The following is a 15709-nucleotide window of genomic DNA, read 5'->3' on the forward strand; positions in this document are numbered from 1 at the left end:
AGCTCATTCTCTAATTTCAATTCAAAATATATTGCCAATAAAGATCATATGTAAATCAAATATAAAAATCTTGATAGAATTGCTAGCTAATTAGATTCAAATTAACTAGACACAGAGAAATACATGTGTCCAATGTTTAATTTTTAGATCTATTTTTTATCATATTGCATGCAATTCCTTATGCATACTAAGATATATTTTTCTATCCAATAAAGTAGCAATTTATATATTTCATGCAAATTGGCTGAAAAATGTTGATGCTGATTAAGTACTAATGAAGGAGTCCATTTTGAATTGAAAGATTGGAAGAAGTTATCTTTTCTATGTGTAAATATAAAAATGCAAAGGAGCTGAACTCTTCCTGCAACTAACTATACACATTTCATATTTTCTGCTGATGTTATACTACCTTTGCAAAAGCTGCCGCTGTCATTTGAACTCTTCCTTCATCAGATGCATAGATTTTGAGATCATGCCGATAGGTACTATGTAATCTAAGTAGACCACATCCTGGAAATCCTGCATAATCACCTACCAAAGCAAAAGAGTGAAGTTTCTCGTTTGTTTCTGTAGATCTCTTTTCATAAATATGGCTTTCAGCCATTACACAAAAATAAATAAGATACCTTGTCCACCAGGGTACATACATCTGAAAGCTCTTCCTAGTTCTTCTGCTTGAACTCTACCTGCAGGTGTCAATTCTCCTCCCCATTTGAGAACTAAGAGTAGAGATGGCTCTTGTTTGCGGTTATCTAAATGCATACAAGTCAAGTAATTTTTTTAACTTATGTTCAAAAGTCAAGGTGAAACCAATATTACTTTTCTACAGATAATCCAAAGAATATCTATATTAATTCTATATGCTGTAGTGAACGGAATTTGATTTTTAAATACTAGTAGTACCTTATGCTATATGGCAAATTATTCTGAAACAAAGGAATTAAGGGATGTTATGTGATGCATGCAGAAATAAGTAAAAATCAATACTGAAAATCCTATACAAAGCTACTCAAATATGTTTATAGATCTTCAGTGATGTTATTTCCTATATATTTGTTTAGACTTGCAGTTTGGTTATATTAGACTTTGACTATATTAGACTTTGACTATAAAGTTGCCTTTTGGCTTCTAACCAAAATGAAGAAAATATTATAAACTAAATTAATGCATTAATATTAATCAATTCAATACACCTATTCATCAATTCATAAATAATCAGATCAGCCTAACTCTTTTGATGTTTTACAAGGTTCTAAAGGCCTAACTGTGTTCCTAGGATTAAATAAATAAGCTTAATTGAAGCAAATTAGTTCCTAAAAAAAACAAAATACCTTCTTCTTCACTGGATGTTTTAGGACAACCATGAGGAAGATACGTCAGTTGTACTTTGCGATTTATGCCAGAAAAATGTCCATACCTAAAAACAGCAATGAAAATATTATAAATCACACAATATACTAAAGTAAATACAATAGAACAGATGAACTCATAATTTAGGATATTGCAATACATCTATAACAAAGAACTGGTGGATTTAAACTATATTTTGCTGTATGGAAAGAAAGCAATCATATTTACTGTACAAATTTTTAACCAAAACACCAATAAAAATGTGCCACCTCAAGTTAGCAAATTTCTGTTGCTAAGTGAGACAGTTGTTAAGCAAATTTTGTCCCACTTTACAACTTTTGCTACAACTGTTAAGTAAACCACTATAGTTGTTAAATTAGTAACACGGTTGTTAAGTGAATCTGTTTTCCACATTGACTTTGCTTATCAGAAGGTTGCAAAAGGGGATCACATAACATCATCATAAATATGAACAAGTTACAAAGCATCTGAATGTTGATTACATGACCACGGGGATGCTGCAAAGTCCTAAATGTGAAAAATGGCCATAGGTTATTTTCTTCAGTGCTGCAGTAACTTTAACAGTCATTAAACAGATGGCTGCAAGTCCAGGACTACCTGTATAATATGGCTTAGGAAATATTGCTGTTCAGCAGAAATCTCAAACTAAAATGAAGAGGGAGGAGTGCCGGACCTCTTTAAAGTAACCATGTATTTCTACAGGCTTCCGGCAAGCTTGAAACAGATGCAATTGCTTTAAAGAATCATATTAAAGATGACTAATAAATAACTGCATGGGTTTTTTTGCTCACAGAAAATAATAATAATAATAATAATAATAATAATAATAATAATAATAATAATTAATAATGATTGTCTGCAAAAAAGGTATGATCATTCTAAAGAGGTCCTGACCTCTTCCACATTCTGAAACATCACTTATCTCACTTATCCCACTCTGGAAAAAATCTACTAATTATATCCCACTCTGGAAAAAAATCCAAACAAGCTTTTAACATTGTTTTTATATTTTTTATTTTTCTCAAAACAGAAATGGGAGTCCCATTTTTTGAAAACATCATGAAGAGTGATAATTGAATATCACTCCAAAAGAAATGAAATGAAGAGGTTAACCCTGATTCTTTAAAGAAGTGGTACCAACCTTTGCAGCCTTGTAACCCAGATGGGGACGGGGAGAGGGGAACTGGGCCACATAAGCAGAGGACCAGCACACACATGTGCTCACATAGTTCTGCTTCATGAGTGGAGTTAAGCTGCGCATATGCGCCAGCCTGCCACTTGTGTGAGTGGAGTTGGACACACAAATGCATGCCGGTCCGCCTCTTGCATGGCTCAGAGGTGGGAACCCCTTTTAAAGGAACACTAGAACAAAAGTAATAACTTTGTTTCTTTTATCATTTTCTCAGTAAATGTAATAAAGAAGCTGTCAGAATTAAGTTTAAATTAGCAACTGATCTAACAAGGTAAATTATACTAGTTCCAAAATCACAGATGAAGAAGATCAGGTGATCTTTAGGTAGTCATATTAAAATATGTTTTTTATTACATAAAAAAACCTGGAAATAAAATACTTACATCTCCAACACAGTCTTTAATTGTTCAAGTTTAGATTTGTTTTCTTCAATTTCAGAGTCATTATTCTGTCCTAGCTCTATTAAGAGGTGTCTTGCAATATCAAGTACTTCCTAAAACAGAGGTAATAAAAACAGTTCATGAGAATGGATAATCTATACAAGGGTCTAGAAAAGAATTTTTATTTTTATAAAAGAGATATTTTACCTGGAGCTGCCTAGGCTTCTTTAACTTTAACTTCCCGGACTTATATCCTTTGCATTTTTCAAATAGATCAAAAAACCTTAAAAAGAAACAGAGAATGATTAAATTATTTCACAATATAATCAGATACACATTCTAGCATTAGCTAGTGATATTGACAAAATATCAACTTCCCATGAATTGATTGATAGAATTGGTACTAGTTTCGTTAAAAAATACAGGTATTTGTTGAATACTATTTAATACCAGAATTTGGATTCCCTGAAAACTCAGCGAGGTTTATATTTATAATTTTTTAAAGAAAAGTTCATTTTTTTAAAAAAAAACTTATTTATTTATTACAATATATATGGCAGTCCATCTCATCATGATGATTTTTAAGAATAATGAAAAACAGTGTTACAAGATAATGAACATATAATCCAGCAGCCATGGTAAAGACAGCTATATTCTGACCCTCATTCCCAATAATATAGCCAACTCTTCAAGACATAAAAACTAAACAGGTTAGGGCTAATCTATGCCAAATCTGGGGAATGATATGCCAAAGTGTGTGAGTCACCACAGAAAAGTATATCTCCCTGGATACCACAGATGTAGCACTTTAAAATGGAGTCATAGAATGCCTCTTCCATCACATTTGATAGGAAAGATAAACACAATTGATGAGAGGTGGTCCTCCAAATAACCCATCCTATGCTATCAACTTGATAGATAACTACCACCACCTTTATGTGAACCCAGAAGCAAAATGGCAACCAATACAACTCATAGAACAGAAGTACACCAGTCAAGGAGCACACATAACTACAAATGAAGATGAATATCATCTTCATCCTCCAGCTACGAGGTGAAATGCTAGATCCCGTAATCGCTGCCTGATCATCTTTGGATTCCTAGCCATTCATTCTCTACGAAAACCACTTGGTTTTTGTAGAGAGTGAGTGACTAGGAATCACAAGGTTGGCAGGCAGCGGCTATGGAATCTTGGTTTTCATAGAGAGTGAGTAGATAGGAATCAGAAGGTCACTGGTCAGCGCCTATGGGATCTAGTCTTTTCACCTCATAGCTGTATTGAAGGCTGTGAATCCTTGCAAAGCTCCAGGTGCAGATGGGGTGCTGGGAATAGTGGTAAAGAATGGTGCAAATCAACTAGCAGGGTTCCTGACAAGGATCTTCAACATCTCCCTGCAAACAGGCTGTGTTCCACAATGCTTGAAAGCAGCCACTACTGTCCCAGTCCCGAAGAAAACAGCAAATAAATGCCTAAATGACTACAGACCTTTTGCATTAATGCTGTAGTGATGAAATGCTTTGAGAGATTGGTTCTCCAGCACCTTAGGACATGCCTCCCATTGGACTATGACAAACATCAGTTTGCCTACAGGGGGAATAAGTCGACAGATGATGCCATAGCTACTGTTTTACATTCCATAGTGAGCCTCTGAAGAAACCCGGGAATTATGTCAGGATGTTTTCATAGACTAAAGTTCGGCCTTCGATGCCATTCTGCCGAGCATCCTTATCGAAAAGCTGACTGACTTAGATTTTCCCTCTTCCATCTGTGACTGGATTAAAGACTTTCTGATGGACCGGCCACAAACGGTGAGGGTTGGGTCTGTCATATTTACCTCCATGAGTCTTAGCGCTACCTGTATTCACTGTGCTCACATGACTGTGTATCATATGACCCATCCATTGAGATTATTAAGTTCGCAGATGACACCACCATACTGGGTCTTATTACAGGTGGAGACAAAACAGCTTACAGAGGGAGGTTCAAAAACTATTCACATGGTACTTAAAAAACAACTTGCATCTAAACATCAGCAAGACCAAGGAGATGGTGCTGGACTTCCAGAGGAAGAGAGAGGAACATTTCCCATTTTACACTGAGAGGGGCTGTGCAGGGTATCTCCTCCTTTAAATTCCTAAGAGTCCATCTCAGCGAAGACCTCACCTGGAAAAACAACATGATCCAGGTAGCCAGGAAGGACCAACAGAGAGTCCATTTCCTTAGGGTCTTGTGTAGAAAAAGTTGGAACAACAACCAATGACCTCCTTTTACCGGTCTGCAATAGAAAGTGTCCTCACTTATTGCATTACGGTATGGCATGCTGGTTTGACAGCCGTGGATAGGAAAAGCATTACAGAAGGTGGTGAGCACAGCACAAAACATTGTGGGTTGTCACCTGATACCACTAGATGAGATCACTAGGACTCGCTGCCTTAGAAGAACAAGGAAACACCATGGACAGCACGTTATCCTCCTACCACTGGGAAGGAGATATAGAAGCATAGCCAGCTGTACAAACAGGCTGAAGAACAGTTTTTATCCATGGGCGGTCAGACTCCTGAATGTGAAAAAACATCATAACGACGTAGTATGATGGACTTGCAGGTGGAATGTGTAACAAGTTCACACTGGTGCAATAGGACTGGGTGTTTGTTAATACTGTGTGATTTATTGGGTTAGGTGTTTTCTGTCTTCAGTATAGTCATATTGTGTTAAGTGGGTGCACTGAAGGAGCTCCACCAATCTCACTGTACATATGTTGTGCAGTGACAACAATGGTTATTCTTATTCTTATCAATATATGTGTACCAGGATAATGTGGCAGCATTCAATCTGGATTGGTCACCGGGACCAGAGACTTTGTCTTCTGAGCTTTTGGACTCTTGCTGAAGTCCATGGTGAATGATCCAGATTGGATCCGAAACATAATTACCCACGCTGCATTGTGAACCAACAGAGTTTCTAGATGCTCTTCAAGAGCAGCTCAGTGTAAAGCTGAGTTGCTCTTGAAGAGCATCTGGAAACTCTGTTGCAGCAATCAATTTGCGAGACAACTATGGTATGCATGACTATGAGCAAAACATCTCATTCCAATAATGGTTACAAGTTAGGCATAACACAAAGCTGGGCAAAAGCTCTCCTGTTCGTAGCTGTCACCTATTCTTCAAACAGGAAGCACTGCCCAGAAAGACACACAAATTGCATCACATTTGTTTGGGGGTACTGCAATACCCTCCAGAATTAAAGATGGAAAACCTTGTATCTTTGAGGTTTTAAAACTAGAGCCACTCAGTGTGCTGGGTTGAGTTGAAACTTGTCCTTCCTCATCCAGACTATATATTTACCACATTTCATTGCATTACATTGCAGCTACCATATTTCCTCATTTCTGTCCACCCTGTCTACCATTATTGGATAAACTAATTACCATGCCTGATAGATTCCAATTCTTGGAAACAACCATAAAAACACAACAAACAAACATGGATTGGTCCGTAGCAGGGAGACTGGTATAATATCAACAATCTCTAATGATCCCTAGAATCCAATGAACAGGCCCTTGCATTCAATAATCTATGAATGCCACCAATCTTGGATAACCATAGCTCCCCCTCCATCCTCTGTTGTTGGCTCTTGACTGGTGGCACAAAGTAAAATCTATGCACCTGCGTCTTCAAGAAAGGAACACCTTCCTCAGATCCCTTCCAAGTTTTAATATTAAACACCACATTATCCCTCTTATTTGTGATAGATCACTGGTAAAAGAGATCTTACTACAGACTGAAATCTGATTGAGAAGCAGCAATCAAGTCACAACCTTTGAAGATCTGTTGATCTGAAAATGAGGTCAAACACTGCATCATTATAATGTAACACCTGTGAAAAGCATCAGCTATGTTTCCCTTCCATCCATCCATCCATCCATCCATCCATCTATCCATCCATCCATCCATCGGTTTTGTATGCTGCCCTCTCCGAGGACTTGCGGCAGCTCACAATATAACGAACAATATACAATGTACAAATCTGAAAATCCACCACATTATCACCAATTAATTTTATTAGAAAAACTTTAAAACTCTACTAACATTTAAAATCATTCATTCCCACTCACATTGCAAAACATACTACATTTGTCAGCCAGGGGACATGGGTCTAATTGCCCCAAGCCTGGCAGAAGGTGAGGAGGGTGGGAGCAGTACGAATCTCTGTGAGGATGCTTTCCTCATCCATTAATATAAACATGTTCTAGCCTACCCCTAACACACACATCCCAGATCTCTACTCCTCCCACAATTCATTGACCCATCGCTGAATTAAAGAGTCCCAATCATGTCACAAACCAGAAAGTCCATCCCCCAGGACACTTCTATTCATGCCATCAACTTTTCAAGCAGCCTTAGACCACACATTTTACCTCTACAAACTTCCCAGTTGTATTCTATTGTACTTTAAAACCATAAGAATTTGGAAATAAACACGTAGGAAGATCTTTCCAATGCAAGGCCCCTCATTTGTGATTAATCCCTAGGATTCCAAGTCAGCAAATAGAAGTAACACTCCCAACACATGTGGAAGAAAATACTTGTTGTGTAACACCTCTTAGTTCAAAACTTAATACTAAATTACAAAAAAGTATTTAACTTAAAATTTTCACTGTGTCTTTTTATCAACAAATACTTACTTTTGGTGTTTAACTTCCATTTTCATTTTTTGCTTTGGTGTCCGATCTCCATGCCGTATTACAGCAATGACACACCTAAGCTCCATCCTATAAGTGATTAGGAATGCGATTAGTTGTATTTTATTATTGAAATTGAACAATCTGATTTAATAAGCAAAATATACCAAGAACTATGGAAGACACCAACACACGAAGTCTAAAAAGACTTAGTAAGCATCTTCTTAAATTGGAATAGTCAATGGCAACTTGTTCCATAAAACAACAACTATTTTGGAATAATTATCCAGAAAAATGATAGGCTTGCCTTTACTATATCCTATATAAGGTACTATACTATATACAATAAGCAGAGGCTACAAATAGCATACTGTAGATCAGTGGCTCTCAACCAGGGGGTCACAACCCCTTTCGAGGTCAATCATTTCACAGGGGTCACCTAACTGCTGCACCCCCAACCTCGCTCGCTTTGCCGTCAGCTTTAAGAATCCCTTGGCAAGGCTATGTCAATTAGTCAGAAGGCAGGCAGGTAGGAAGGCAATATGGCTGAGGAACCGGAAGAGCTACCCCTTCGCTTCTTTGGTTTTTCTACACAGACACATTGCTGGTTGTAAGGGAAGCCTCCAGAGGGAGGCACTATGACAACTTTACCCCTCTTCTCTGTTGTGGTTGGCTCTGGCCCAGCTTCTGCCCCAGGGAATGGGGAGATGGATGCAGGGGAAAATTCAACATGTCACAGGCCTGTGTTATTGCCGACAGAATCAGATCAGAGTTTAGTTTCCTCGGACAAAGAAGAAGGTGGGAGTGACTTGGCAGAGGAGCGCTTGGCATACAGCCAAGGCAGTCAATCTTCCTTATCTTCTATAGCTTCAGATGATGACATTTTGGATCCACACAAGCGCAGAATTATGCGTAGAAGAGACCAAGTAAGAACATATTACAGGAAATAAGGGAGGCCACCTGCATTTGGGTGGGGTTCCAGTAATTAGGGCTGCTGCTATAAATAGCAGCATGTGGGTTTGGCCATTGTGGAAGAATATCTGTTGCAGTTTCGTCAGGAATCTTGTGTGCTGGACTTTGTTTTTTCACGCCTTTGAAACCAAAGCAGAGCAGTGTGCGTGTGTGTCTCCCTTCGTTGGAAGAAGGGGTGTGAAGTTTCTCCCCAGCTGCGGGCTAAGTACTTAATGACTGCTTAAGGGAAATTGTACAGACTAGCTGGTTGTTTTGGGAAGAGTGCTCTTTGCAATACAAAAAGAGTGCTTAGTTTATTTTGACTTTTGTGATAAAGAACATTGTTTTGAATTTTCAAATGTGTTTGTGTCTGAAATTTGTATCCTTGAATTTTCGAGAGGCTCCTATCAGAGAGCCCGACAGAACACTCTCCAGAGTGGAAGCCAGCAGTCAGGGGCATCGACTCTGCCTTTGCTCAGAAAATTGCTGGCCTTTTCTCGTGAGGTGATATCTTCTGGTTCTCACACTGTTGACACATGCTGCCTTTCATCCGTGCCCACAAACATTCCCAGTTCTTCGGCCATCCCTTAATGTCCCATTCCCCGAGCTCAGTCCTTTGGGTGTAGCTGCTCGAAAGTAAGCCTTACAGGCTTCTGGATGCCTTAGGTTAGAATAGAATGAATGAGCTGGATGGGACCTTGGAAGTCTACTAGTCCAGCCCCCTGCTCAATCTATACCAATTTCACCTCGCAGCCGGTTACTTTAATGATACGGTTTGTGAGCTATGAGCCATATAGCTATATTTATATGATGCAATATGGTGCAGAGTTGCATGGAGAGCAATTGTCACAATTTACTTCCCAAGAAGCAAAGAGGCAAGTCAGCCTGAATCTTTGGCATGCAAGAAGAGGCCAGAGAGGATCCTCCCTAACCATTCACAACTTTTATGCAGATTGTGCTTCAGTTTGTTAAAATTCCTGGTTATTGGTGAACAATAATAAAGAAGCTACTCTTAGCAGACCCCTGCATTGTTCTTGGTTCCTTGAGCTTAAAAAGTTACTTACTATAGAATATGTGTATTTACAGAAATCTTGGTGCAATTTTATGCAAATATTTCCTTCTTACATTGTTCCTGAGGTGGTTGGCACAATAGGAATATCTTCTGCTTCCAAAGGTATAGACCAAGGGATCTGAAACTGTGGAGCAAGTTCTCGCATAACCATATTTCTGAAAGAGGAAAAGTAAACACATTTCTTGAATTAAAATGTTTTAATTTAACTAAATAATATTTATATACCATGAAATAAATAATTTGTAGCAACATTGTCTAACTATAATTTTAATAATTTTAATAACATTAAATTTTTTTGCACCCCAGCAAAGAAAACTCCTCTGAACAATTTTGAGAATTGCCAATCATTACCATTTGACAAATTAAGATTTCCGGTAAAAAATGATTATGTGAGGATATATTTATTAACGCTATCAGAAAATCAAAAGCTATGGAAGTTGCCTATTCCACAAAAATCACTTTCAAAGTTAGACTTCTAAAATGTGCAAGTCTCTTAACTAGGGTATTTATTCTAATAACTCTTGAATAGCAAAATCTACTTTTACACAAAGTAAGCACATCTTAATAGCTCTCTTAAAACGTTGACTTTCTCAGATTTAATCCAATATTGTTCCCTCAAAGCACTACTAGGATTTTTTAAAAAATTAATTAGGATTCTTATAGCACAAAAATGACAAACATAGGAAATGGAGAAATCTGGAACTCAAGTCAAACCAAGGATCCTTATGGGTCAATAATAGTGTCCCAAAGCCCACTCATGTTCTTTAAACTCTTACCCAAGGATTTTAGCGCAATCATCATAATACTTCATAGAATTCTTCACAAAACTGAAGCCATTGACATCACAGACATAGGACTGCCCGTTTGCACGCAACAAGTCAAATCCACAAACTGTTTGCTATCAGAGAAAACAACATGCTCAAAATTGCAACATATCATTTACAGACATGTAAAACTCAATGACTCTATGTAGCAAAAACAAAACATTCCACATATTATTAATCTAAAATATCACAGGATAGTATTGCTTTTTGTATTTCTTTAAATGTTTCTCCTGCATTAATATATAGTGATCCCCCGCTCGTTGCGAGGGTTCCGTTCCAGGACCCCCCGCAATGAGCGGGTTTTCGCGAAGTAGCGCTGCGGAAGTAAAAACACCATCTGCGCATGTGCAGATGGTGTTTTTAACTTCCGCAGCGCTAGCGAGGAGCCGAAGATTGGGGGCGGCGCGGCTGTTTTAAAACGTCGCCGCCGGCATGGGGGGCTTCCTAGCAGCCCCCCAAACCTGGGTTGGGGGTCCGGGGGGTGCTGGCAAGCCCCCCATGCTGGCGGCGACGTTTTAAAACAGCCGTGCCGCCCCCAATCTTCGGCTCCTCGCTAGCGGGCAGGCAGGCGGCGGACAAGCCGTTCGCTGGCGCTCGCTCTCGCCGCTTTTGAGCTGAGTCCTGAAGCGAATTCACTTCAGGACTCAGCTCGAAAGCGGCGAGAGCTAGCGCCAGTGAACGGCTTGTCCGCGCTCGCTCTCGCCGCTTTCCAGCTGAGTCCTGAAGCGAATTCGCTTCAGGACTCAGCTCGAAAGCGGCGAGAGCTAGCGCCAGCGAACGGCTTGTCCGCGCTCGCTCTCGCCGCTTTCCAGCTGAGTCCTGAAGCGAATTCGCTTCAGGACTCAGCTCGAAAGCGGCGAGAGCTAGCGCCAGCGAACGGCTTGTCCGCGCTCGCTCTCGCCGCTTTCCAGCTGAGTCCTGAAGCGAATTCGCTTCAGGACTCAGCTCGAAAGCGGCGAGAGCTAGCGCCAGCGAACGGCTTGTCCGCGCTCGCTCTCGCCGCTTTCCAGCTGAGTCCTGAAGCGAATTCGCTTCAGGACTCAGCTCGAAAGCGGCGAGAGCTAGCGCCAGCGAACGGCTTGTCCGCGCTCGCTCTCGCCGCTTTCCAGCTGAGTCCTGAAGCGAATTCGCTTCAGGACTCAGCTCGAAAGCGGCGAGAGCTAGCGCCAGCGAACGGCTTGTCCGCGCTCGCTCTCACCGCTTTCCAGCTGAGTCCTGAAGCGAATTCGCTTCAGGACTCAGCTCGAAAGCGGCGAGAATGAACGGCGTGGGCGGGCGAAGGGCGGGCGGCAGCGAGGAGTTTGCGTGGGCGGTGGGGAAACTCCTTGCTGATGCCCGCTGCTCGCCCTCCCGCCAGCAAGAGGGGGAAGACCCAGGCAAGCCGCCCAGCAGCTGATCTGCCCGGCGCCATCTACGCATGCGTGCCCATAGAAAAAAGGGCACGCATGCGCAGATGGTGTTTTGACTTCCGGGTTGAAAAATCGCAAATTACCCTGTTCGCAATGGTCGGGGACGCAATAACCGGGGGATCACTGTATGTTTAAATGGGACATTTGGAAATTCATCTTTTTGAATTTAACATTCATATAAATTCTTGTCTTATTCTTTCTAAAACTCCAAAAAACCTTTATAAAACAAGTTAACAGTATTTATTTATTATATTTGATTCAACTTCTATGCTGCCTAATCCCATGGGACTAAGTACAAACAGCTCTAAGAAATGCAAAACATCTACCGTACTTTTCAGAGTATAAGATACAACTTCCCTAAAAGAGGCTAAAAACCTAGGCGTGTCTTATACTCCGAATGTAGCATTTTCAAAGCTCCCCCCCACCCCAGTCCTAACTAGGTGCTAATGATCTTCTTACTCCATCCAAAGAAAGTTTTTTCCCAGTCCTAAGTGTTTACAGGCTTGGTTTCATTCCCAGTCCCTCTAAAAAAGGCTTTTTCAGCAGTAACCTTGGGACAAAATAATGTGCTGAAGCTAAACAAACTAAGAATGCTAGCAAGAAGAATACCTGCTTGGTAGATTCCCCCCCCCCCCATTTTCCTCCCCCAAAAGTATACTCCATTGCATCTTATATTCTGAAAAATACAGTATTTATAGGGACGATGTAAAGAAGCTTCTTTATAGATTTTCTTAATAGGTTTTCTCAGCTGATCAAAGCAGGAGAAATACAGAATAAACAATAATTGGAAAGAAAGAAATATCCTCTCTATTAAAGAACAAAAACAATTTTCTGCATATTTTTGATGCAAAGGGTCAATGCTGAGTTGCTTGCTATATCATAATTCTGAAAAATTCAACATTTTTAAAATTATTTTTTAATGGATGCATCATGTGAGATTGTTCATGAGGTTGGGATGGGTTAGACACGACTTCGCAACAACAATCTTACATGATTAGCATTCTCATTTTTAATTTCATGATCTTTGACCATCTGGAGAGAAGGGTTATCTTGACCCATCATGTGAAATCATTCAATGGTATCCAAGGCCTGAAAAGATTTCTGACCCCTGGAATAGGCAATAATTTAAGAAAATGATAATTTGCTTTGACATGTATGTTATTGTAATCTTGTTACCTTAAAAGCCAGACAAACTTTCCAAGCTATTAGCTTTTCCCGTGCATTAAGTATCACTGGATACCTCACTTCTTTGCCTTCACTATCACGCTCCACCTTGCCATCCAGAGCAGGGGATTTACGTGCTTCTGCATGTGCATAATCTGGACCTACAGTATACACCTATATTTGAAGATAAAGGAAAAGAGAAAGCAAGTAAATTCTTCATTAAAAACATAGCATTAGGTACAGTTTCACTTCATAGCCAGTTCCATTTCCAACTCTCCTGAATTATGCTTTTACATTTCTAAGGTGAAAAAGAGAAACAATTGAAACACACTAAAATGTAGATAGAACTGCCAGATCAGGCATGGTGAGAGAGTGTGTCCTATATTCTTTGACCAGAAGAAAGTACTAAAGAACAGAAGATCAAGTAATATCAAAGGCCAGTCAGAGATTGCAAAAACTATTCTGGAATATTTAGACAAAACAATTCAACTTTCTAAAACAACTATATATTCCAAAGATGTCTGAAGAGGAGCAACCTGAACCAATCATACAAGTAATTGGAAGAAGATAAGCAATTCAGAGTGGCAGGTAAGTTATCAAATCACTGTGACTACTGTACAAGTATTTGATAATTGAAAGGTCAGATTTTTTCTCTCCTTTTTAAACTCTGCACTCTTCTCCCTTTTCATCTTTATTTTCATTGTATTTTATGCTGTAATAAATCTTAATTAAAAAAATAAATAAACCAGGAAGCAGGCTATGTACAGCTGTGTAACACAGGGAAAAATATAAATATTTCAACTATTTCTTCATTTGCACTCTCATGCTCGCCAAATATATACATTTAATTTTCTTTAAGAACAATTAATTTTCACTGAAGAAAACAAAGAATGTAATTGTTTCACATTTAACTACAGCAATATTTCAGTCATATTAAATGTTTCACAGAGTTGCTAAGTTCCTTAATGATTTGATTGTTCCAAACTTAAACTTAAATATCCTTCTGAGGGGGGTAAAATGAGGACCCGAATTGTGGGGACAATATGCTGGCTCTGTTAAAAAGTGCTATTGCTAACATGTTATAAGCCACCCTGAGTCTAAAGAGAAGGGCGGAATTTAAAAAAAATTGAATAAATAAATAAATAAATATGCAACTATACCTTCACATCAGTACCATCTGTAGGCATGAATTCCTCATAGATGTATGAACCAGTTTTTCTCACATTGCTTTCAGGAGAATAAACACTGCTTCTGCTACCAATCTGAAATACATTATTTCCATCAATGTTAATTTATGTTAAAAATACTCACAAACACATTTTTCCTTCTTAAAAATTCCTTTAAGGAGAGTCAAACAAAATACAACATTCTTACCAAAGTATACCGTGACAGAGTAGGAAGGAAAAAGAAAAACATACTGGCTGCATGGACTGGGGGGGGGGATCTTTTAAGAAGGTTTCCCAAGGTATCTAAATTTATAAAATATAATATTTTCTTAATCTCTCCTTCTGAAAAAGATCACTGCTCACTCTTCAATCTTAACTGCATTTAATTAATATATGGAAAGAGATCATTAGAAAAATCCTTGGCTTTATCTTTGATTGAAGGCAGTGCATTTCAAGTGGCTTAGCAATAGATATGAGATCAAAGGGGTTATCTGGATCAAAGACAGGTTCTCAAATACTCTGTTGTTATTATTAGAGATAATGCAATTTGCAAGATAACTCTCAGAATGGAATGCTATTTTTTTTCAATCCAATCATCATTACCGCCATCACAGAATATCTAAACGGAAGGGCAAGCTAGATGATTCTTGTGTAATTTACATTAGTCTTACTTTTCGAAAGAGCCTCTGACTTCCCCCACCAGCAGATGTTGGATAATAAATATACACATTGTGATCCTCTGCACTAACTGGTTTTTCCACAAATGGCTTTTGGAAAATTTCTCCATTCACTTCCACATGATCTTCTCCTTCAATCAAATTGCATTCTGGAAAAAGAACATAAATAAATGCAGGCTTCAGACTTCAGTCACAGATAAAAAATCCATTGCAAATTAGGACAAGATAACTGGCTATAATCTCTAAATGTATTTGAACCCATGAACTACAGCAACTCTGAAACTCAACATATTAACCCAGGAAGAAAAAACATTTTTCCCCATTGAGGCCTACATAGGGATTTACGGAATTTGTATATAGTTATAAATGTATGTAAATATTATATTTTTACTCTGTTTCTTTAACTATTATCATAAGTCAATTTCCTAGTGCAAATAAATATTTATTCCCCGCTTTAAAGTGTGCTGTTATTATCACTACCATAAAAAAATAAAGCAAACAAACAGAAAAAGTAAATGGGAAGTCACAAGTAGAATAAATGAATATTGACAAAGGCAGTTTGGAACAGAAATAGGACCATGATAATGCCTGGGGAGGAGAGGCAAATCAGAGTAAATTGAGGAAGAATTGCAGGAAGAGTTTAAAAAAAGCAAAGCAGGGAGGCTGTGAAAGAAAATGCTAATGGGACCTGTTAAGCATTTATTGAAGCTTAGCTGATTCTTCAATATACTATAATACAGTAACTCATTAAATCAGATATATCGCTTTTTTTCAGAATTTCAGAGAGGTCTGAAAAAAGATGTGGCTATTTTACAGAGATG

General features: G+C 38.8%; 1 protein-coding gene across 16 annotated transcripts in view; it reads right to left on the bottom strand.

The window, feature by feature from the left end:
• The window catches only part of PPIP5K2 (diphosphoinositol pentakisphosphate kinase 2), a 67714-nt gene that overhangs the window by 38313 nt on the left and 13692 nt on the right, over nt 1–15709 (bottom strand). For 14 of the 16 annotated variants that reach the window (XM_070742960.1, XM_070742971.1, XM_070742969.1 and 11 more), the window contains 11 exons: nt 14883–15037; nt 14206–14307; nt 13058–13219; nt 10425–10546; nt 9702–9803; nt 7629–7715; nt 3151–3226; nt 2947–3056; nt 1332–1417; nt 627–752; nt 410–531 (listed from right to left, as the gene is read on the bottom strand). In XM_070742960.1, coding sequence (XP_070599061.1) covers nt 410–531; nt 627–752; nt 1332–1417; nt 2947–3056; nt 3151–3226; nt 7629–7715; nt 9702–9803; nt 10425–10546; nt 13058–13219; nt 14206–14307; nt 14883–15037 — 1250 coding nt within the window. The remainder of the gene's footprint in view (nt 1–409; nt 532–626; nt 753–1331; nt 1418–2946; nt 3057–3150; nt 3227–7628; nt 7716–9701; nt 9804–10424; nt 10547–13057; nt 13220–14205; nt 14308–14882; nt 15038–15709) is intronic. The other 2 variants (XM_070742972.1, XM_070742962.1) reach the window with 1 other exon arrangement.

This window comes from Erythrolamprus reginae, chromosome 2 (genome assembly GCF_031021105.1).
Source record: "Erythrolamprus reginae isolate rEryReg1 chromosome 2, rEryReg1.hap1, whole genome shotgun sequence".
NCBI classification, from domain to species: domain Eukaryota; kingdom Metazoa; phylum Chordata; class Lepidosauria; order Squamata; family Dipsadidae; genus Erythrolamprus; species Erythrolamprus reginae.